At 37.6% G+C, this 24,091-nt stretch overlaps 1 protein-coding gene across 1 annotated transcript; it reads right to left on the minus strand.

Annotated features, from left to right (window-relative positions):
• Positions 1-9,436: 9,436 nt before the first annotated feature.
• Positions 9,437-21,319, minus strand: LOC124895449. Its single transcript, XM_047405879.1, has 2 exons — positions 21,152-21,319; positions 9,437-10,097 (listed from the first exon to the last, which is right to left on the minus strand). Exons 1-2 carry the CDS (start codon positions 21,194-21,196, stop codon positions 9,513-9,515), a joined length of 630 nt encoding a protein of 209 aa, XP_047261835.1. The 5' UTR covers positions 21,197-21,319; the 3' UTR covers positions 9,437-9,512.
• Positions 21,320-24,091: the final 2,772 nt, after the last annotated feature.

Here is a 24,091-nt window from a genome sequence, read left to right on the forward strand (position 1 = left end):
CTCAGTATGGTCCGTTTAAATTTCTTTGGCCATTTAGGTGGACAAACGGTGAAAACGGCATGAACGGGCCATTTTTAGGCCAAATCGGTGTGCTATAGCATATGATTTTGGGGATGGGCCTGGGTTTTGGGCGTGCTGTGGGCCAAAAATCATCTAGGGCATGACAGAGAGGTTAGAAATCATCCCAGGATGATTTGCTTAAATTTTTGTGTCTATTTGGTTGGACAAACGGGTGAAACAGCACAAACAGAGTATGTTTTAGCCAAATCAGTGTGCTATACCCACGATTTTGGGGGTGGGCCTGAGTTTCGAGTATGTTTTAGGACAAAAATTAACTGGGGCATGCCAGAGAGGTTAGGAATAATCCCGGTGTAGTCTGTTTAAATTTTCGTGGCCATTTGGGTGGACAAACGGGAGACACGGTGCGAATTGGGCATTTTTGGGCCAAATTGGTGTGCTATAGCCTAGAGTTTTGGGGGTGGGCCCAGTGTTCGGGCGTACTTTGGGCTGATAATCAATCGGGGCATGCCAAGGAGGTTTAGAATTATTTCACTGTGGTCCATTTAAATTTTCGTGGCTATTTGGGTGGACAAACGGGCAAAACGGCGTGAATGGGGCATTTTCGGGCCAAATCAGTGTGCTATAGCCCACGAATTCGGGGGTGGGACTGGGGTCTGGGCATGCTGTGGGCCAAAAATCAACTGAGGCAAGCCAGGGAGGTTGGGGATTCGGTATCCATCATATCTGACCGAGGTACACAATTTTCTTCACAGTTTTGGAGGTCTTTTCAGAGGGGTTTAGTTACTCAAGTAAACCTTAGCACTGCATTCCACCCTAAGACCAATAGGCAGGCTGAGCGCACCATTCAGACCCTTGAGGATATGTTAAGGGCCTATGTAGCTGACTTCAAAGGTAGTTGGGTAGATCATTTGCCACTAATAGAGTTTGCATATAATAATAGCTACCATGCCAGTATTAAGATGGCTCCTTTTGAAGCATTGTATGGAAAGAGATATAGGTCACCTATAGGGTGGTATGAAGTAGGCGAGACTCAGTTGTTTGGGCCTGACCGAAGATCCTATAGCAATCTTAGATCGTCAAGTTAGAAAATTGAGGAGCAAAGAGATAGCCTCAGTTAAAGTGTTGTGGAGAAACCAGAAAATTAAAAAGGCAACTTGGGAATCCAAAGATGACATGCAAGCTAGATACCCAAGCTTATTTGATCCGGTGAATGGTGAAATGGAAGGTACAATCCTTGTCCTATATTTTTCTTCCCTATGCCTTAGTATGCTTTAAATCGAGCTCAACTGTATTCTGCATCATCATTCAGGGACCAATGATCCCAAGGGGGGATAATGTAACGCCCCGCGAAAAGTTGTGCACGTGTTATTTCATGATAGCTAACATTTAGAGTTGAAGGCCTGAAATTTTTCGAAGTGTAGGAAAAGACTTAGAATTATTTTTAGCCTCTAAATTTTGAGGATTTTATTTTCGATCTTCTCCACCTCCGATTTTAGATTTTTTTGTTTCGTTGTGATGGGGCAAGTCTATATAACATCTCGGATGAGTTTCGGAAGTTTTGGACATCGTTTAGGGCGCGTTTGATTTCCAAAACAGTAGCACCATGCGATTAGCGTGCGTCGCATGGTGCAGTGCATGATAGGTAGCATGCGTGCATGCTCCAGTCTGGTGGAATAGAGCATGCGACACATTCTCTGCTGCGCATACCTAAAATTTTCAGCTTTAATACCCATCTCATTAAGGGTATTTGGGGTATTTTCCAACCCCTTAACATCTTCAACACGGGATTTAATCCCTATTACACCAAAATACACCTACTTTCACAAAAATCCATCAAGAACTCTCCCTAGGGTTTCAAAAAAGGATCTCAAATAACTCAAGATTCAACCATGGATTTTTGAAACAAATTGAATATTTGGAATCCCCAAGCCGTAGGCATCAAGAAACATCCTTTAATTTTCTAAATAGAGGTATGTGCGGTTTTTGTAATTTCTCTTGGGCATAGAAATCATGTTTTTAAGAAAAAAGATTTCAGATTTATGAATACATTCATGTTTTAGAAATCTTGGCGGTATTATTTTGGTCTTTAGGCCTTCCCCAAATTGATTTGAAATTATATATATATATATATGTGTGTGTGTGTGTGTGTGTGTGTTGTGTGTGTGTGTGTAAGCATATGTTTTAAGGTTGATGATAGAATTGAGAGCATGTATAACACCCCGCATTTCAGGCTAGAACGTACACCGTTATTCTTTCACATAGAGGTTACAAAATTCATGAATCCTATGCAAATTTAGTGTGTAATCAATTATATAGTGTGTGAATCTAGTTGAGCATGAATTGAGATCATAGAAGTCCCTTAACTCAAAGACGGGTTGAAAACTTTCCCATCGTTCAGGTTTTAGTGAATGTTGAAACTTGGGTCAACTTCAATCGATCATAACTCATTATATATGATGAACTGGGTGGATTACTATATATCAAATGAAAGATCTTCAAATTAGCTTTCCATCGATACCAAATTCGCCTAAAACAGACACTTGGTGAAGAAGTTAGAGCATTTTTAGTGTCAACGTTCCCATTTGACTGGCCACCGCACCGCGATGAGCCTTAAATTGACAATTGTCAATTCCAGTAGCTCATTGTGATTTCCAGCGTGTCGCGATGAAGCCTTATACAACGTTCCAGTCCCAAATTTTAAATTCTAAGGTCAAACTAGACATTTCCCATGGCCCCAAACCCATCCAAACACAGGATTTAATCTTAAATACACCTAAATACATACACTTTCACCAAAATTCATCAAGAACGCTCTCTAGGGTTTCAAACAAGAATCCCAAATCATTCAAGATTCAACCGTGAGTTCTTGAAGATAATTAGAGATTTGGAATGCCCAATCCATAACCTTCAAGAATTATTCATTATTCTCCGAAATAGAGGTACGTGGGGTTGCCCTAAATTTTATGGGCATGTTTTCAAAAAGGAATTTACGCAAGACTTTAGATTTATACAAGTATATATATGTTTTTACAAATGGGGGTTTTCAATTGATACAAATAACATGTTTTGATATATGATTTTGAAAGAATCATTGAGGTATCATGGGGTTGTTTGTTTTAATGTATTTAAATGGTTGAATTGTGAACTTGTAACCTAAAATTTCAAAAGGGAGAGATGTACATGAGTTGTGAATTTTCTAAATTCCCCATGATAATGTTTATACCCCATATTATGCTAGCGTTAAACCATTGAGATCATGAGTTTTGCAAGTGACATAACATTACTCATAAATGATTTAACTTCTTCAATGATTGCATGTTGAGAACCATGTTGTATGTGTTTAATGGTGTGAAATTCATACATATGTGCATGTTGAAAATGGTATGAAAATCTAGAAATTTGATGTGATATTGATCACCTGCAAGTTGGGTATGATCACTTGCAACACACTTGGGTTGGGGGCTTCCCCGCCGATTCAATGGCGGATTTCATATAGCCCGTGGGATTTAAGACTTGTAGGGGTGTACCACCTAACTCAGAATTAATACAAAGAACAGAAAACTGCATTGTCAAGAATGATTTATGATTTTTTTTAGAAAAGAGCCCATGTGTTTTGAAGACTATTTTATGTATGATGTTTTGACAAATTGCTCTCCATTATTTTATTTATATAAAATCTTTATTTTGAATTACTTTGTGTACCAATACATCCGTATTGACCCCCTAACTTCTAGGTTCTGAGGCACAGTCTAGGGGTCCTGATAAGCAGTAGATTTCTTCAGACGGAAGTGCAGAGCTCAGTTGATAAGCCTTCTACATTTCAGAAGGCCTATTTATTTTTAGACATTTATCATTAGCTATGGTTTTGGTCTACTGGGGGCCTTATCCCAGTTTTTAGCAAGTTGTTATTGATTGTGTAGTAGAGATTTTGCAGACAGTTTTCAGACGTTGTTAGTTGGTATTGGATGTCATTCCCCACTATTGAATTTATTTCAGACTTATCACCATGATTCTGTTTCGATATAAATTTTTGCATTTCCTTGATTGTATATGAATGGTGTATATGATTACAAGTTAAAAGGGCTCTCGAACCTTCATGGTTCGGGATGTCCATATCGGCTAAGGCCCCAGTTCGGGTCATGACAAGAAAATGCTGAACTTGAACTAGTTAAATACAAACAAGAAAGCCATGATTTAACTAAAAAAATGAATAAGTTGAATCAGGAGGTTTCTAAACTAAAGCTGGATCTTGAAAGGGAAAACAGGTGGACAAATTCCTCAAGAATTGTTCACAAATTAAGTGAGAGAAATTTCAATGAAAAGGCAGGTTTGGGATTCCACAAAATCTTTGATGATACTAAAGATTTATGTTGCATATTTGGAAACCTTGGACATCCCACCACTGAATGTCCAGTGGCTGCAAAAAGTAGGTCAAACAGTCAAAACCTGGCTAACAGATCTTCTCAGACCAAAAGGAACAAAACCAGTTCTGGTCAGAGAAATAGGTTGCAATACTTGTTGCCTACATGGACTAAAAGAAATTTAATTCATCCTTTCACTCATAAAACAGGACCCAAGCTTGCCTGGGTTCCTAAGTCTAACCATTGATTTTTTTTGTAGGAGAAGGTGAAAGAAAGCAAAAGGCACTGGTTTTTCTTTTGCAGGAGAAGGTGAAAGAAAGCCAAGTATAACTAACATGAATATGACTCATGAGTTTTCCAAACTCATAAGTTGTAAATTTGAGATGAGCATGATGGGAGAGCTAAATTACTTATTGGGATTGAAAATAAAACTGTCAATATCAGGGACAGTGATACACGAACAAAAGTTTGTCAAAGAGCTACTCAAAAGATTCTCAATGGAAGAAGATAATGAAATTAGCACTCCTATTGCCACTGTCAAAAAGCTTGATCTAGATGAAACAGGTCCTGATGTGTAGCAAAATATATATAGGGGTATGATAGGGTCACTATTATATCTCACTGTAAGCAGGCCTGAAATTATGTTTAGTGTAGGGCTTTGTGCTAGGTTTCAATCCAAGACTAAGGAAACACATCTAAAATCAGTAAGAAGAATCTTCAGATACTTAAAGGGAACTAGTGATCTTAGTTTATGGTATCCCAAAGGTAGCAACTTTAATTTGGTAGGATATTCTGATGCTGATTATGCAGGATATTTGGCGGATAGGAAAAGTACTATAGGTATAGCACACATTTTGTGATCATGTTTGATTACCTGGTCCACAAAGAAGCAAAATTCAGTAGCCTTGTCCACTGCTGAGGCTGAATATGTGGTTGCTAGGTTATGTTGTGCTCAGTTGTTTTGGATCAAACAACAACTTATGGATTTTGGGGTAGATGTAGGTTGTGTTCCTATTTTTTGTGTTATATAAACATTGCAAAAAATCCTATCCAACATAAGAGAACTAAATATATTGATATTCGCCATCACTTTCTTAGTGACAATGTTGAAACAAGCCATATATCAATTATGTTTTGTTCGACTGAGGAAAAAATAGTTGACACTTTCACTAAGGCTTTGAGTAGAGAACATTTTGAAAAAAATAGGTTAGCCTTGGGGATTATTAAAATTGCATAAGTTTCCCTCAATGCTCGATTAGATTAAGCTGACCTTAAAGTGATTGTTGTTTAATTCAGTCTCACACACTAAGTTGTGTATCCTAATTACAAGATTTTAGAATATGCTGACTCATGAATGTGTTGATTTTGCAGAGAGACTGGATTACAGGAGCAATTTAGTTCATCTTTTCATTCAGGTATGAATATTGTTACCTATAATGACTTAGAATGAAACAAGTTATCTACCTGGTTGTCTTGTGATACATTTAAACCACCAAAACCAAAGAGTCAAACTTGCTTCAAAAAGTTGCTACTTGTTTTCCCATCAATCCAGAGTTCTTCATCATTACGATTCTTACATAGATACTGTCCTTCAACATCTCAACTTCTTCTGTTTCTCTCTTAAATATGCTTTCTTTTCTTTTTATATCCATCTTCTCTTTAACTCTTCTAATCAAGAAAATTCCATGTTCACCAATGGCATACTCTTCATCTTCTTCATCTTCTTCCTCTACTGGTTCTGTCACAAATCCCTTCACCACTCTTACCCTTCATCCAAAAATTACCTTACCTCCCTTAATCCCTCCTCAAATCTCCTAGAAACTCACAGATTTTACATCTTTTAGAAACTTCCCAAACCCTTTTGCCCAAATTCCTTCACCCTATTCATCCTTCTCACAACCTCCTCCTCCTATACTACTCCAAGTTGTTGATGATGATCTTCATATTGATAGAGATGACCTTCCTATTGTAGACTTGATTCTAAGAAGGTGGAGATCTCAGTTAAAGAAAAAAACCTCTTCCATCTCTGTCAATGTCGAGAGCACTATTTCTACGAAACCCTCTCCAATGGTCTCAAATACTCGAACCCCTAATACTCAAGAAAAGAAATAATGTGAAGATGCTCTCTTGGCTAAAGCACTTCGACCCAACAAAAGAAAATGGGTGCCTATTTTTTATCCCACTCCTCCTCGTGCATCCTCCCCTGATCTTCATCTTCGATCAGTAAGGAAGACTAAGACTATCATGGAAAAAGTTCCAAAACCATCCTTGATTATAGAACCCTCTCCTAAAACAACTCCAAAAGCCTCTTCCTCTTTAAAATCTCCTTCCACAGTCAAAGGTTCAAAATCCTCTAGAGTTTCCTCTCCAAAGTAGTTTACTCGATCTAAGAAACAGGTCACTAAACTTGTTCCTTCTGACTCTGAGTTTTATCTAGATGCCTCTAATAAGTTGGATCCTGAGCTTGAAGTTCCTCACCCATCTTCTTATCAAGACACTCCTGAGGCATACAATCTTCACTTTCAAAAACACAAATTAGCTCGAGGGAGGGTTTTTAGTGGTTTTGGGGGGGACGATATGCAAACTTTACTGGGAAAATTAGAGTTTCAAGGATGTTCACACTTATTCCTTCAAAGAGATCTATAGAGAAGATTTGTTAAACCCGAAGTGTCTGAGTTTTATACGAATGGGGTGGGCATTGGTGAGATGATCTTCACCACTGTGAGGAAGGTTACACTGAATCTTTATATTGTTGATATTTCTAGGATTCTGTATATTCCTTCTGGGGTGGGGTCACTATGTCAAGGGTTGTTAGCCACCTCTTGATAATCTTGCCTTAGCTATTGACATGTGTAGAATGTTCTCTAGAAATCCTCACCTGGTCAATTATAAAAGAGTGTTTAAGAGAGAGATGTCTCCACTTCACCAACTGTATTTTGATGTAGTACATAATATGATTTTCCTAGGAAGAAAAATAGAACTGTGGCTAATTTTCTTGATCTTACTCTCATGGAACTGCTAGACACTAAAGTAAGAGTTGATTTTCCTAGAATCATAATTAAGCATATGCAAAGGGTTCTCCTCAAGGAAACAAATGGACATGCCCTCCCTTATTAGTTCTAGCTCACCCCTATATTTTAGGATTTTGGTGTTTCTGTTCAAGTGTGGTCTTCACACACTACCAAAGATATCATAGGGTCTGTAAGCCACATAATTCTACCTCTTTCCATAAGAAGAGCTAATAATCCAAAGCAAAGGTTGAGAAATGCACAGGCTGAAAAACAAGCAGAGGTGGAAGTTGATCAAGAAGACTTAGAGACTGCACAGGCTTCTCATGAAGAATAAAAAGGGATCCATCAAGCTCAGATTGCTTCCCGTACTTCTTTGTTGGAAAAGGAGAGAGTTGAGAATGCTAATGTTATTAGTAAACTCACCTCCCTTCTCTCCTCTTCTTCATCTACTTAGCACTTCTACTTAGACTTTTTGATGATCTCCTAGAAATATCTCTTTTTGTTCCTTCCCTGGATAACTTGTTCACTTTAGGTTGCTTTTGGTATATGTAGTCATATTTGCTACTAAATGAAATGGACTTGGTTGTTATACTATTTTCTGCTCCTGTTTTCTCATACTGCACTCATGTTCTCTTATTCTAAGTTTTGATTGTCTTAGTGATATCCTCAATGGCCATGAATTCTTAAACGTTTTCACTTTTGAGCCAGATTTTTGATGATGTCAAAAGGGGGAAGAATAAGGCTATGAAATGCTTATAACTCAAATTGGACTAACCTGTGTTTCATTCTGGTTCTTTCACTTAAAATTCCTTATTGAGTATGTCAGGTTTTTTCTGATGTTATGCTGCTATGTTTGTTATCATCAAAAAGGGGGAATTTTTTAAGAAATAAGGAATTTTGATGATAGACATATGAATGAAACATGTTGTGAAAGCTGGTCTATCCAAGTGAATAAAGCTCAGCTGCAGGCAAGTTATGGATAAGCTGACTCTGCGTACAAACAGAAGTGGATAGACTCTACGTACAAACAAAAGTGGATAACATTTATCACATCAGAAGTTGAGTTAGACAAAAAATCTTGCCGGATTTGAGTTGATGAAGAAGTCTTGCAAGAGTTGAGTTGATCAAGAAGTCTTGAAGAAGTTGAGTTGAGCAAGAAGTCTTATAGAGTTTGAATTGAACAAAAAGCATTGCGGAGATAAAAGAAGAATCCTATTCAAAGAAGATGTGAGAGAGGCGACAGCAACAAGAAGTGTGAAATTATCTAAAGTCCTATTAAACACAGAAGATTACATAAATAGAAGGACTCTATGAGGTGTGTGCTAAAATACAAAAAATGAATTCGCAAGCACTCACTCAATGCACTGTAAAGATAATCAACAATCAGCATATCAGGTCACATACTTGAAGAAGAACCTTGTCTGTTACTTAGCAAGTCGTAGACTGTGTGTAGTAGGTAGGTTCTTTGAGTTGTAATGAGTCATTGTTCTAGTCTCAATGATTTAGGAGTTGTTTCTTCAAGTTGGGGAACTCGAAGATTTGGGAACACCTATCTTGGAAGATTTGTGTTTTTGTAGTGATAGGAGATAGAAGTTTTAATTCCTAGTTTACAAGAAGTCTTGTAATTCTGTTGATTGTTGAGGCTCATGTATTATAGTGAAGTTGGGGTTAAATCCTGTAGAGGTACAGGTCATGTTTTTTTATACCTTTCTTGAGCCCGGTGTTTTCCATGTAAAAACACTGTGTACAGTATTTACTTCTGTGAACCACGTTTACTTGTTCCAAAAATAGGCAATTAGAAGGGCTCGTACTCTAACAATCACGACATGAATATTTCAAGTTCGGGTGCTAGGAGTAATATCATTAACCATTTGCCATTGTGGATGAATCATATATTCTCTAAGAATGTCTGGAGAGGCTTCTACGAGATGCTTAATGAAGCATCCAATTTTAGCTGACTTTGATGCTTTCAAATTTTAGAGCATATGTGCATAACCTCCAACTAAACAGGAATTATCTTCAGAAGTAGATGAACTAGCATGGAATAGACTTCATCTTTATCTTCTTCAGCTTCTTCATTTTCATCTGTTTTATCAGGTTGATAAGACAAAAGCACAAATCAGAAGTGTCCTACTCTCTCAGCCATAAGTTGAAACTGAGGTAAGACACATTCAATTGTATTACACTGAGTACAACCGTTTACTATCAGACCATGAAAATCTCTTAAATTGCGAAAAACATTCTGAAGAAGCTCATATTGGGTCCTTGATGGCAAAAGTAACTCAGCAAGAACCTTGGCTATATAATGGAAATTCACAAGAAGTGCGTCCAAGAGTTCAACCAACTGATCCTCGGTCATGGTGGCACTTGATTCAGAATGATGATCTGAGATTTTAGAACTTTTGATATTTTCAAGAAGGTGAGGAACAACATAATCCTTTAATTTAACCAGCTTGTCATCTCCACTCTGATGAAAAAGTGACTGAACCAGATCACGAACCTCATATGATATGCAAGACATTTCGGCATTAAAACCATCCGAAATGTAATAACAAAGTTGTAAACATGCTGACAAAAATGTCAGCTCCAATTTCAGCTTTTCAATTTGATCCGTGTCAAAAACACTTTGATCTTCTTTATCCTTTAACATCTCTATGAAATCACGAAGATTGACAATGTCCTCACGAAGGACATCAGATGATACCTGCTAAAAGCCCAAACATGTATCAAAATTTTCATTGCCACATATTCGCGATCACAAATTTTAATCTAATTTAATAGGCAACTAACGACTTTCTTCAAAATAGCCTACTTACAATGCAAGAGTTACATTTCTTAGAAGGTCAGTCAACTAATGAAAATTGTTTGAGAAAGTCACTTTTCTTTGTTTAGTAACAGAAAAATCACTCTAATTTACCCTTTCACCTACAAAGGCACTCTACACATTCAGGTGGTATCAAGTGGTTTTTGATGGTGTGCATTTGCTTAACCAGCTGTTTGAAAAATAAAAATCTATCCATGACCGACTTGCTATCCATTTTTTTTTAGGCATAACAAAATCCCATTCCCATAAAACCTTCAAATACAACATACTAGTAAGCAATTTAAGGACTCGTAGAGCCAAAGTATACCCCAATGAGTCAATATAAGCAGTATTTTTTGTTGAATATTTAATTTTCAGTTAAATGTTCTGAATCATGATGTTTACATTCAGCAATTACTTGGATCGCCTAGGTCCGTTATCTTCTACTGTTAATTTCTCCAAGTGGGTGTTTAGCTCAACATCTTTTTCAGTTCGTTGTCTAACTATTGTCCTTAACTGATGATATTGTCACGACCCAAATCATGGCCCTGGCTGTGATGGGCATCCCCAAACCAATGAAGGCCGGAGATGACCCCTTAGTGTTATTTCAAAAGCATAGTCATAACTTGAAGTTGCGGAAGTAAACCCTTGATGAAAGAAATTCAAAACTTAGCGTAAGGTACTATCAATATCTTAAAAACTTCATTCAACCATATATCCAAAACCGTCTACGAAGCCTCTAATTTAAGAATACTCCTAGGGAGGACATGACCCCGACCATGCCATAAAACCATAGAGTGATACAGTAGAAACATGAGTAAAATAAGCAGACGCCTTCCTAATGATGAAGGGCTCACCACTTATCACCAGCTGTCCCCGAGAGGATATTTGTGACCTAACGCTGCACAGAATCACGGGAAAATACCTCCAAGTGGATGTTTGAAAAATAAAAATCTATCCATGACCGACTTGCTATCCATTTTTTTAAACATAACAAAATCCCATTCCCATACAAACTTCAAATACAACATACTAGTAAGCAATTTAAGGGCTTGTTGGCACAAAATTATACTGCAATCAACAAAATGAGCCAAAGTATACCCCAATGAGCCAATATAAGCAGTATTTTTTGTTGAATATTTAATTTGCAGTTAAGTGTTCTGAATCATGATGTCTACATTCAGCAATTACTTGGATCGCCTAGGTCCGTCATCTGTTACTGTTAATTTCTCCAAGCGGATGTTTATCTCAACATCTTTTTCAGTTTGTTTTCTAACTGCTGTCTTAAACTGATGATATTTTCCACTCAATTAGGCAGCTGCTCCATTGGAATTCTGGGAGTGAATGTGTCTATTGCAGCCACTCTAAAAGGGAATTCGTCTTATGAACTACTATTGAATCAAATTCCTTTACTAAATCAACATGAAAGCTAAGGTGTCACGACCCGAACTAGGGCGTTGCCGTGACGGACATCCCGAACCAAGAAGGCCCGGACATCTTACTCTATCTGGTAGTCATGCACAACATTCATATAATAAAAGAAAATGCGGAATTACGATCTAATACGGAAACATGGTCATACTCTGGATTAAGTTTAACAATAAGGAATGAAATCCGAAAATCACTAACAACATCTGGAATAGTCTACGAGATCTCTACTACATGAAAATCTGACAACTATCTGAAAACTAGGACAAGGCCCCCAGTGGACCAAAACTGTAATAGATGACATAATCTGAAAGGACAGGCCTTCTGGAATAGAGAAGGCTCAACACTGCACAATCTAATCTGCTGTCTGAATTATCTACTGCTTATCTGGACCTCTAGACTGAGCCTTAGAATCTGAGAGGTAGGGAAGGAGTCAATACCGATGTACTGGTATGTAGAGTAATCCAAAAATAAAAATAAAATTTTTATATAACATAGATGGGAGCTGCTATAAAACACATTTTCAAAAAATAGTTCAAAAACACATGAGCATAGTATGATATTTTTTTTCAATAACACTGTATCACTACTGAGCTAGGTGGTACACCCTACAATCTTTCACCAACTTCCAAATCCCAGTTGCTGCCAAGATTGGAGTATTAGTGAGAGGAGAAGAACACACAAGATCACACAGCAGGGTGTCTCCATCCCAATCAAGTCCACGTGTCAAGGTTGGGCTCAAGATCACAAAGCAGGGCTCCGAACTATTAGTCCCGAATAGGGATGACACAATACAAGATACACAAGATCACATAGTATGGTACCAAGTTCCCCGTGTCGGCAATTCACGATTTCCAGCATAGAGTCATTTGACTCGTGTTTTATTCGGGTAACCACCTAAATCACATAAAGTTAAGCTTTAAGCTTGATTCAAGACAAAACATATATCATACTCTATGGGGTATTGTCACACCCCAATGTGCAAGTCATCAGTATCACATCAATTCTCCAACTTCTTATGTCATTCACAACATGCACATATATAAGACTTCCATACACATCAAACACATGTTCAATGGTTCTCAACATATAATAATTCAAGAAGTTTTATTATTTATGAGTAGTATCATAGAAATAGCAAAAACTCATGGTCTCGATAGTTTAAGACTAGTATCATGTGGGGCACTAAAACATTATCATGGGGAATTTTAAAAAAATTCATCATATATGTTCTTCTCATTGTTAGCATTCAAGCCACATGACCCCAATTCAACAATTGAAACATCTTTAAGCAAACAACCCCATGACGATTCATTATTCTTTCAAAATCATGACACAACACATGTTATTGGTATAAAAATGAAATCCCCACTTGCAATAACATATATATATGTATAGAGATTAAAGTATTGTGAAAATTCTTTTCAAATCATGCCCACAAAATTTAGGACAACCCCACGTACCTTAAATTATAAAATCTGAAAGATGAAACCTAGATCTCGATAGATGAAACCTGAATCTTGATTGGTTTCTTAGAGATCTTGAACTTAAGGTTTGATTTTCTTGAATTTCTTGTTCTTGGAGAAAACCCTAGTTTGATCTTATTTGGAGAGTGAAGAGGAAGTTTTTGATGTTGTAAAACTAATAGTGATTGATTAATAACGCTTAAGGGGTGATTTAATTCGTGTGAATGGTTTTTGGAGTGAGGGAAAGACCAAAATACCCCTAAGGAACCCCAAAAAAATCGCACAATTGCATCAGTTGACGACCAGGATTGATGGGCCATCACTCAGGTGATAAGTCGTCACATAGGTCATCACTTCTGGGCTGGTTTTCACCATTCACTACCTTAGGCTGACGACCAGGTCTAACGGTACATCAGACAGCTAATAAGTCGTCAAACTCATCGTCACATTTTGAAAGACAGATACTTCTAAGTAAAATAAATTTCTACTTCGATATCAGATTTTGGCAAAATTGGTGGAGTTGGAAAGAGGACTCAAACACCTTTAATTTGATATATAGTAGGCTACCCAGTTCGTCATATACAAGGAATTATGGTCGATTGAAGTTGACCCAAGTTTCGATGCTCACTCAAACTCGAATGATAGAAAAGCTTTCAACTCGTTCTTGAGTTAGGGGACCTCTATGATCTTAATTCATGCTCAAATAGGTTTCCACACTACATAATTGAGTTACATACCAAATTTGCATAGGATTTATGGCTATTGGATCATCTACGCATAGAAATGATGATTTTCGTTCTAGTCTAAAATGTGGGGTGTTACATTATCCCCCTTGGGATCATTCATCCCCGAATGATGAAACGAAACACAGTCAAGCACGATCTCAAGCATAATAAGGCATAGGAAAAATAAGACAAAGATTGTACCTTCTATTTCATCATTTGCCGGATCAAACAAGTTTGGGTATCTAGCTCGCATGTCATCCTCGAATTCCCAAGTAGCTTCTTTAATTTTTTGGTTTCTCCACAACACTTTAACTGAGGCTATCTCTTTGCTCCTCAATTTTCTAACTTGGCAATCGAAGATTGCCACGGGCTCTTCTTCATAGGATAAGGAGTCTGGCACTTTGATTTCTTCTACGGGTAACACTAGAGAATGGTCTCCAATACGCTTCTTCAGCATGGATATGTGAAATACCGGATGAATAGAACCCAAACTTGCAGGCAACTCTAACTTATACGCAACTCCACCCATCCTTCTCAAAATCTGATATGGTCCTATATTGTGAGGACTCAGCTTACCTTTCTTCCCGAAACGCATGACTCCCTTCATGGGAGAAATTTTAAGAAATAGCCAATCACCAACCTCAAACTTTAAATCTTTTCTAATAACATCAGCGTAGGACTTCTGACGACTCTGATCTGTCTTGAGTCGTTCTCTAATGATTTTCACATCCTCCATTGCCTAATGCAAAATATCAGGCCCAAACAACCGCATCTCACCAACTTTGTTCCACCCTATAGGTGACCTACATCTTCCTCCATACAATGCTTCAAAAGGGGCCATCTTAATACTAGCATGGAAGCTATTATTGTAAACAAACTCTATCAATGGAAAGTGATCTACCCAGCTACCTTTGAAGTCAATTACACAAGCCCTCAACATATTCTCAAGGGTCTGAATGGTGCGCTCAGTTTGCCAATCAGTTTGAGGGTGGAAAGCAGTACTTAGGTTCACTTGGGTACCTAAACCCCTCTAAGAAGACCTCCAAAACTGTGAAGAGAATTGCGTACCTCTGTCAGATATAATGTATACAGGTGCTCTATGCAAACGGACTATCTCCTCAATGTATAGCATGGCATAATCATCTCCCAAGAAGTTGGTCCTCCTAGGAAGAAAGTGAGCTGACTTGGTCAGCCGATCAACAATTACCCAAATAGAATCATACTGATTTCGGGACCTCAGAAGTCCCATAATGAAATCCATATTGATCATTTTCCATTTCCATAAAGGCGAATCTATCTCTTGGGAAGTACCGCTAAACCGCATATTCTCTACCTTAACTTGTTGACAGTTTAAACACTTGGCAACATAGTTAGCCACATCGCGCTTCATATTATTCCACCAATAAATGGTTTTCAGATCATGATACATCTTGGTAGAGCCTGGGTTAACAACATACCTCAAAGTGTGAGCTTCATCAAGGATTCTCTTTCGCAGACCATCTATATCTGACACGCACAATCTACCTTGATATCTCAAAATACCATCACCACCAATTTCAAAGGACATCACCTTTTGCTGACCTACATCTTTCTTGATCTACATCAAGATGGGATCTTCGGCTAGCTTTTCTTTAACTTCTGCACAAAGGGATGATTTAGCTATCTCATGAACGACTACCCCTCCATCTTTGAAATCTAAGAGTCGCACTCCAAGATTTGAAAGTCTGTGAATATCCTTCACCATCTCTCTTTTCCCTTCTTTAACATGAGAAAGGTTTCCCATTGACAACCTGCTAAGGGCGTTGGCTACCACATTTGCCTTTCTCAGATGATAGTGCAGTTTTATGTCATAATCCTTTAGCAATTCCATCCATTGCCTTTTCCTGAGGTTCAATTCTTTCTGCCAGAAAACATACTGTAAACTCTTGTGGTAAGTGAAAATATCCACATGCACCCCATAAAGATACTACCTCCAGATTCTAAGCGCAACCACCACAGTTGTTAACTCCAAGTCATGAGTGGGGTGATTCCACTCATGCACCTTCAACTACCTAGTTGCATAAGCCACCACCTTACCGTACTACACAAGTACACACCCAAGTCCCATACGGAATGCATCACAGTACACAACAAAACCCTCTGTGCCTTTTGAAAGAGTCAGAATAGGTGTTGTAGTCAATTTGTCTTTCAACTTCTCAAAACTATTCTCCCACAAATCAGACCACACAAACTTCACCTTTTTCTGGTTCAACTTAGTAAGTAGAGCAGCTATGGAAGAAAAGCTTTGTACGAATCTTTTGTAATACCCTTCCAAACCTAAGAAGCTCCGAATATCAGTTGGAGTTGTGGGTCTGGGCCGTTTTCTCACTGCCTCAACCTTTTGGAGTCCACCCTAATCCCGTCACTAGACATAATATGCCTCAAGAAAGTAATAGCACTTTGCCAGAATTCACATTTGGAAAATTTTGCATACAACTTATGATCTCTAAGAGCTTGAAGAATAATTTGGAGGTGATTGGCATGGTCCTTCTCACTCTTAGAATAAACCAAGATGTCATCAATGAATATTATGACAAATAGATCCAGAAACTGATGGAAGACCTTATTCATTAGATCCATGAAGGCTGTAGGGGCATTAGTCAACCCGAAGGATGTGACTAAGAATTCATAATGACCGTATCTAGTTTGGAAAGCTGTTTTGGGAATATCTGACTCCCTAACCTTCAACTGATGATATCCCAAATGAAGGTATATCTTTGAAAAACATTTAGCGCCCTGAAGCTGGTTAAAAAGATCATCAAAGGAACAGGATATTTATTTTTAATAGTGACCTTATTCAACTGGCGGTAATCTATGCACATAAGAAGGAACCATCTTTCTTTCGTACGAAGAGTACAGGTGCACCCCAGGGAGAAATACTAGGACAGATAAAACTGTTATCTAAAAGATCTGCTAGCGTCTCTTTCAACTCTTTCAACTCTGATGGAGCTATTCTATATGGCAAAATAGAGATGGGACGGGTATCTGGAAATAAATCAATGCCAAAATCTATCTCCCTATCAGGTGGTATTCCCAGGAGGTCATTTGGAAAGACTTCTGGAAACTCATTTACCACAGGAATAGACGAAAATGAAGGACTTTTAGTATTAGAATCTTTGACCCAGATAAGATGGTACAAACACCCTTTTGAGATAAGTTTACGGGCTTTGAGATAAGATATAAAGTTCCCTCTAGGTGCTTAAGAATGCCCCTCCCATTCTAAGACTAGTTCATTCGGAAAATAAAAAGTGACTATTTGGGTCCTACAATCTAGTGTGGCATAACATGGATGGAGCCAGTCCGTCCCTAATATAGCATTAAAATCAACCATATCAAGCTCTATGAGGTCTGTCAATGTATCCCAGCTAAAAATAGACATAACACAATTCTTATACACCCTTCTAGCTATAACAGAATCCCCCACTAGAGTGGAAACAGAGAAAGATTCAGCAATCACGTCGGGCTTAAACCCAAAACCAACATCCACATATGAGATCACATAAGACAAGGTAGACCTGAGATCAAGTAACACATAAACATCACGGGAAAAGATTTGTAACATACCAGTCACTATATTTGGTGAGGCCTCTTCCTCTTAGTGGTTGGTGAAGGTGTACAACCAGTTGCGACCGCTCCCAGTAGCTGAAGTGGCACCCTTCTGAGGTGGTGGTGCGGAAGAATTTGCTTGAGACTTGGCTCCTCCAACATTACCTCTAGTGGCAGGGCAATCTCTTTGAAGGTGACCCACTTGGCCGCAGGAATAACAATTTCTCCTCTCAAAGTAACACTTTCCACAGGAATAACAATTTCTCCTCTCAAAGTAACACTTTCCAGGATGGTTCCTTCTGCAGACACTACAACATGGAAAAGATCTAGCGGGCTATGTCATGCTACCCCGTGAATGGGTATCCTGCATCCTCTCTCCACTATTATCCTGAGGATTAATGGACCACTAATTATGTAGAGGTTTAGGCGTGGGGGTGCTGGTTATAGGTTGAACATTTCCCCAATTCTTTCTCTTCTTCCACCTGTTGCCCCAATTTCTACTCTGCGGCTGACTTTGACTCTGGTCTATTATTTTGGCTCTCTTTGCCTGTCTGTCCTTCTACCTAGATTCAGCGATCTTTTTCTTCTTCTCCTCAACTTTTTGTATGTTTACTGATAGTCTGGCGAAGTCCATGTCCCTATGTAGCATCGCCCCCTGACATTCAAGTGCTAGATCATCTGAAAGGCCGGATGCAAATTTCCGCATTCAGGCTCTCATATTACTAGTCATTTGTGGTGCATAACGGGCCAGTTGGTTGAACTTCAAAGTGTACTTCTGGACACTCATCTTTCCTTGCTTTAGGTTCATAAATTCTTTAACTTTGGCTTCCCTCAGCTCTAGAGGAAAAAATCGATCAAGAAAGGCTTCCACAAACTTACCCCAAACTGTGGGCTCAGCACTCTCACCCTTCGCATCTTCCCACTCATTATACCATTGGTCCTCTACATCCTTAAGCTGGTATAATGCTAATCCAACCCCTTCCACCTGGTCTACATGCATTACCCTGAAAATCTTCTCCATTTCGTCCACAAACTCCTATGGATCCTCTTCTACCTTAGTGCCAGAAAATTTGGGCGGGTTCATTCTCATGAACTAAACCACCCTAGTAGCGTCATAAGTAATAGATACAGAACCAGTATCCTCCTACCTTTGAGTCTGTGCGGCTACCATCTGTGCAAATATATGAATGGACTGTCTGAATTCTGCATTAGATATGTGCCTATAAGAAGACTGGGATGTTTAACATTTGTTCTTAGAGCTCGAGGAGGCTGGTCGGGACTGGAGGTACTCCCGGAGTAGGAATAGGTTCTGGGGTGTGCGCTCTGTTACGAGTTCGTATCCCATAGGTGGGGTGGATTTCATCATACTGAGTATTCTGATTATTGGAGTGACGAGGAGGCATGGCTGTTCTTTTTCTGAAATACAAGAGATCACTTGATTAGGGGATGGATTAGACTCCAAAGCACGAACTAAATCACAAAGAGGGGAAACATTCCTAAAAGCCTAGTAGCTCCTGTTTATAAGTATGGTGCTCTACACACCCATAACAAAACTCTACCCAATGCGAATTTTCAGATACCCTGGGACCATGAACCGTGCTCTAATACCAAGTTTGTCACGATCCAAACTAGGGCCTGGTTGTAATGGACATCCCAAACCATGAATGCCCGGATGTCCTACTCTATCTAGTAGTCATGCACAACATTCATATAATAAAATAAAATGCGGAATTACAATCTAATACGAAAATATGGTCATACTCTGGATTAAGTTTAACAATAAGGAATGAAATCCAAAAATCACTAACAACATCTGGAACAGTCTGTGAAATCTCTACTACATGAAAATCTGACAACTATTTAAAAACTGGGATAAGGCCCCAGTAGACCAAAACTATAATAGATGACATAATCTAAAAGGACAGGCCTTCTGGAATAGAGAATGCTCACCACTGCATAATTTGATCTGTTGTCTGAATTATCTACTGCTTATCTGGACCCCTAGACTAAGCCTCAGAACTTGAGAGGTAGGGGAGGGGTTTCAATACAGATGTACTGGTATGCAGAGTGATCAAAAAATAAAAATAAAATTTTTATATAACATAGATGAGAGTTGCTATAAAACACTTTATCAAAAAATAGTTCAAAAACACATGAGCATAGTATAATGATTCTTTTTCAACAACATTGTATCACTACTGAGTTAGGTGGTACACCCTACAATCTTTCACCAACTGCCAAATCTTGGTTGCCGCCAAGATTGGAGTATTAGTGAGGGGAGAAGAACACACAAGATCACACAGCAGGGTGTCTCCATCCCAATCAAGTCCATGTTTCAAGGTTGGGCTCAAGATCACAAAGAAGGGCTCCTAACCATTAATCCCGAATAGGGATAACACAATACAAGGTACACAAGATCACATAGCGTGGTACCAATTTCCCCGTGTTGGTAATTCACGGTTTCCGGCATAGAGTCATTTGACTCATGCTTTATTCGGGTAACCACCTAACTCACATAAAGTTAAGCTTTAAGCTTGATTCAAAACAAAACATATATCATACTCTGTGGGGTATTGTCACACCCCAATGTGCAAGTCATCAGTATCACATCAATTCTCCAACTTCTTATGTCATTCACAACATGCACATATATAAGACTTCCATACACATCAAACACATGCTCAATGGTTCTCAACATATAATAATTCAAGAATTTTTATCATTTATGAGTAGTATCATAGAAATAGCAAAAACTCAAACTCTCGATAGTTCAAAGGGAAACCCACTTATCCAAATGCAATCAGTTTTTGCTTGATGATCACATACTTATCCGTAAAACTTTTATGAAAAATAGTCATTCCCCATTCATGTGGGGAATTGTTGGGTTTAATATGTATGGAAGAAGTGTGAATGGAAAATGGAGAGAAAATGGTGGAAGGAAGGAGACAACAATTTAGAAGGTGTACTCCCAAATTGAAGAGTTCATTAATTCTCCCTCATTGGTGGGAGAAGGGAACTATGGATTATTTTTAATAGAAAGAACTTACTCCACATGCTAAGTGAGGCAAGAAATAAGAGATGCCTCGCGCCGCCGTCATCGTCACTCGGCTTCAGCTTCGGCAAAACATTTATTATGTAATTATTAGTGACATAGTTTAGAAAAAACAAAAAGTTTTACTCCATATATGTAATTTTTTCTTATGTTAAATATATTTTGGACGAAAGGAGATTCAATTGAACCCACTTTCCACCTATAACATTTAAATTCTGAACCTGTCTCTCTGAAGACAAGGTAAAAGCTAGAGGCCCAGAAGGAGGTTCATCAAAATCCCATTCATTTAAAAATTACACTGTATATACAAGATCAAAATTATCTTTTTAATAGTTAGTGATGAACCCTCTTAATGAAAATTCTACCTCTGCCACAATCTCTCACCTATTAACATTTAAATCTTGAATCTATCTCTATATATACAGTCAAAGCTAGATGGCAAGAAGGGTTTCAATTGAATCTCTTTCACCTGAAAATCATAATATATATATATATATAGTAGACCAAAAATTTGTTTATATATTCCTTGATCAAAATCCTGCATCCGCCACAGAATAAAACATGCTTATTTGACTTACACAAGAGCTATATCTCAAGTGTTCCACAATCTCTTCCACATATGATGAAAGACTAAAAATTCTTCATATATGTAATTATAAGTAAAGAAAATGATTTTTAAAAAAATAAAATAAAAATTACCTGGAGTACCAGCAGGTCTTCTTTTTCTTTTGATAATAAAACCATTTTCTGATGAAGAAAATTGATCAGAATAATTAGAAGGAGCACCAAACAAGAAAGAGTGGCTATCTAACATGGAGAGAGAGATCAGATAGAAAGAGATAGAGAGATAAAATTCAAAATGATGAAATGTTGTTCTTTTCTTCTTAGCTTTTTGTATATCTAGATACAAGAGGATCACAAGGATTTAAAAGCCAATCTATATGTGTATATCGTACAATTCCACTTTATATACTTCTCCGTTTCAATTTATTTGACATACTTTTCTTTTTAATCTATTTTAAAAAAAGAATAACACGTTTAATTTTAACTTTCTACATGGCATTAAAAAAAGGGCGAGGGCTGTCCGGTGCATTAAAGTTCTCGCTATGCGCAGGTCCGAGGAAGGGCCCCATCACAAGGGTGTATTGTACGCAACTTTATCTTGCATTTCTGTCAGAGGCTATTTCTGTTGGGTTCAATATGTATGGAAGAAGTGTGAATGAAAAATGGAGAGAAAATGGTGGAAGGAAGGAGACACCAATTTAGAAGGTGTACTCCCAAATTGGAAAGTTCACTAATTCTCCCACATTGATGGGAGAAGCGAACTATGGAGTGTTTTTAATAGAAAGCACTTACTCCTGCTAAGTGAAGCAAGAAATAAGAGATGCCTCGCGTCGTTGTCGTCGCTTGCTCGGCTTCGGCTTCGGCAAATCGATCAATGAGATCTATCTGTTTGGACAAAGTTTAATTGACAGAAATTTAATTCGAATACCAAAGGAAAAAAATGCAACAGTAATCCTCCATTTATGCATGCATACAGATTTCGAAATAGTGTTTTTGAACGGATACAATTCTTCAACAAACTGATGCACTGTTTTTTAACTGATGCTTTGAAATGATGCACTGTTTCGTGAAATGGTATACCTGTTCGGAAAAGGACCTGGTTGAATGAACGGACATGAATTTTCTGAAAAGACACACCATTTAAGTGAACCACTGCCACCTTTTCGAAGAGGCATATGATAGGCTACTTAAACCTTCTTTCATTCACAGGTTTAGACATGAATTTTCTAAAATAAACACTCTCTTCTTGTCTTCAAACGTTTTGTGTGATCAATCAAATTGTTGAGTGAGTTCGTAGAATCCGACAATTTGAGGTACCGCTATTGTTTGGATTGAAGTTCATTTTATCCTGGGAGGAAGATTCCATAACCTCGGGTACAGTGAGGGGAATTATTCCTTAAGGACACTCCGTGAAGTCGGGGGACTTGGTCTTAAATTCTATTTCATCTTAATTTCTGAAAAATACAATACACTTCTTAGAAAGATCACTTTGATCTTGTGTTGAGGGTATTTTCTGTTATACTTCATTGATATCTTGTTTTTAAAACATGAACTAGTTGAAGTGATTGTTTCTAGTATACAGATTCTTGTACTCGAATACATACGAGATAACAGTTTTCAAGGCTTAAATTTGTGACCTCCTGGTCGTATGACAACCACTTTACCAGTTACTCCAAGACTTTCCTTCACTTTCTCTATGGTATGTGTAAGATTATAAGATTAAAGGATATTTTTGTACATTTGATATATCTTTAATCTAAAACCACGGGATTTAAAAGTCTTTTTTATATTAAAATAACTCCGTGTCAAGTCAATGAATTTAAACGGAGGGAGTTTATATTTTTTGACAAGAGGGAGCTGCTTGAATGGTATACACCCCTCACTTCCGAACTTAAGATTGTGACTTTGAGTCATCAAAGAGAGTAAAAAAGTAGAAGCTCCCAAAAGTAGTTAAAAACAAACTAATGGTGTGAGTTGGAGTTGGCAAGGGAGAAAATTAAAACCGTGGGAGCCTTAAGGTGGGGTTAGAAAAAGACTTAACATATTTTCTTTCCTTAAAAACAAAAAGAAAAAAATTGTTTTCACTCTGAGAGCGTTTATCTAAGTTTATAAGGTGGTCAAATTAGCTTGTCAGTATTTTTTTTTATTATTTGATTATGATTTTACGGCTTATAAGCACTTTTTTCTTTTACTACCAAAAGGATATAAAAACGATCGAGAATACAGATCAACCTTCGTTAGTCGATTTTTTCCCCCTATTTTAAAGTAATGCCAAATGAGTGTGGTTGGTTTTTTTAGCGTCAAAAACTGAAAAAGTGCAAACTAAAGGAGCATGATTAAAATTTTATGAAAATTATTTAATAAAATCGATCACACTTGGTCGATATTTTTCGCAAAAAAAATAAATTTGAAGAATACATGCATGACCATTTATTCTTAGTTTTGATGTTTTTATCCAAATGTGTAATTGTTTATTCACCTAAACTATTTTTTAACGCGTAGTATTTATCAACTATTTTTACTCGATCACCTAACTCGTACGAGCTCTTAATTTGTTATGGCATGTCACTATTAATCATCTAGATTAACTATATTAATTATAAAAATTTCTGTACTCTAAACATATAATAATTTTATTCCAAAACATATATATCTATATTCGTTTTGTTAGCAGCACAAATATTTTTCTTTTAGATGTACTAATTTGTACCCTGTGAGTGTTGAGATTTGATATAAAGAAGTACCTAAATTCCAAAGAAGGACAAAACATCTTTTCTAGACTAAATAAAATAAATCTTTTTCATCGATACGAGGTGTGATGGATGATTGAGATTCCTCCGTCTTAAATCAAAAGTTTTGAGCTCCGCTATCTAGAAATATATGAAGAAATTATAGTAGAAGCACTATCCACAAAAATAAACCCCGCATATATAATTGGATCTAATATTAATATCGAACACCAAAAAAACTTTAAAAATAATAATATGGTAGTTGGGAAATCACTATTTACTGATTATAAAAAGCCAAGAGGAATGATTGTTTTGTACAAATGTATTGTACAAAATTGGCGAATGA

This window comes from Capsicum annuum, unplaced genomic scaffold (assembly GCF_002878395.1).
Source record: "Capsicum annuum cultivar UCD-10X-F1 unplaced genomic scaffold, UCD10Xv1.1 ctg82249, whole genome shotgun sequence".
Classification (NCBI taxonomy): Eukaryota; Viridiplantae; Streptophyta; class Magnoliopsida; order Solanales; family Solanaceae; genus Capsicum; species Capsicum annuum.

Coding starts and splice junctions, on each gene's coding strand:
- LOC124895449 (XM_047405879.1), bottom strand. CDS start 21,196: ATGGTTTTATTATCAAAAGAAAAAGAAGACCTGCTGGTACTCCAG. Junction 10,098..21,151: donor AAGACCTGCTGGTACTCCAG/GTAATTTTTATT, acceptor GGCTTTTAGCAG/GTATCATCTGATGTCCTTCG.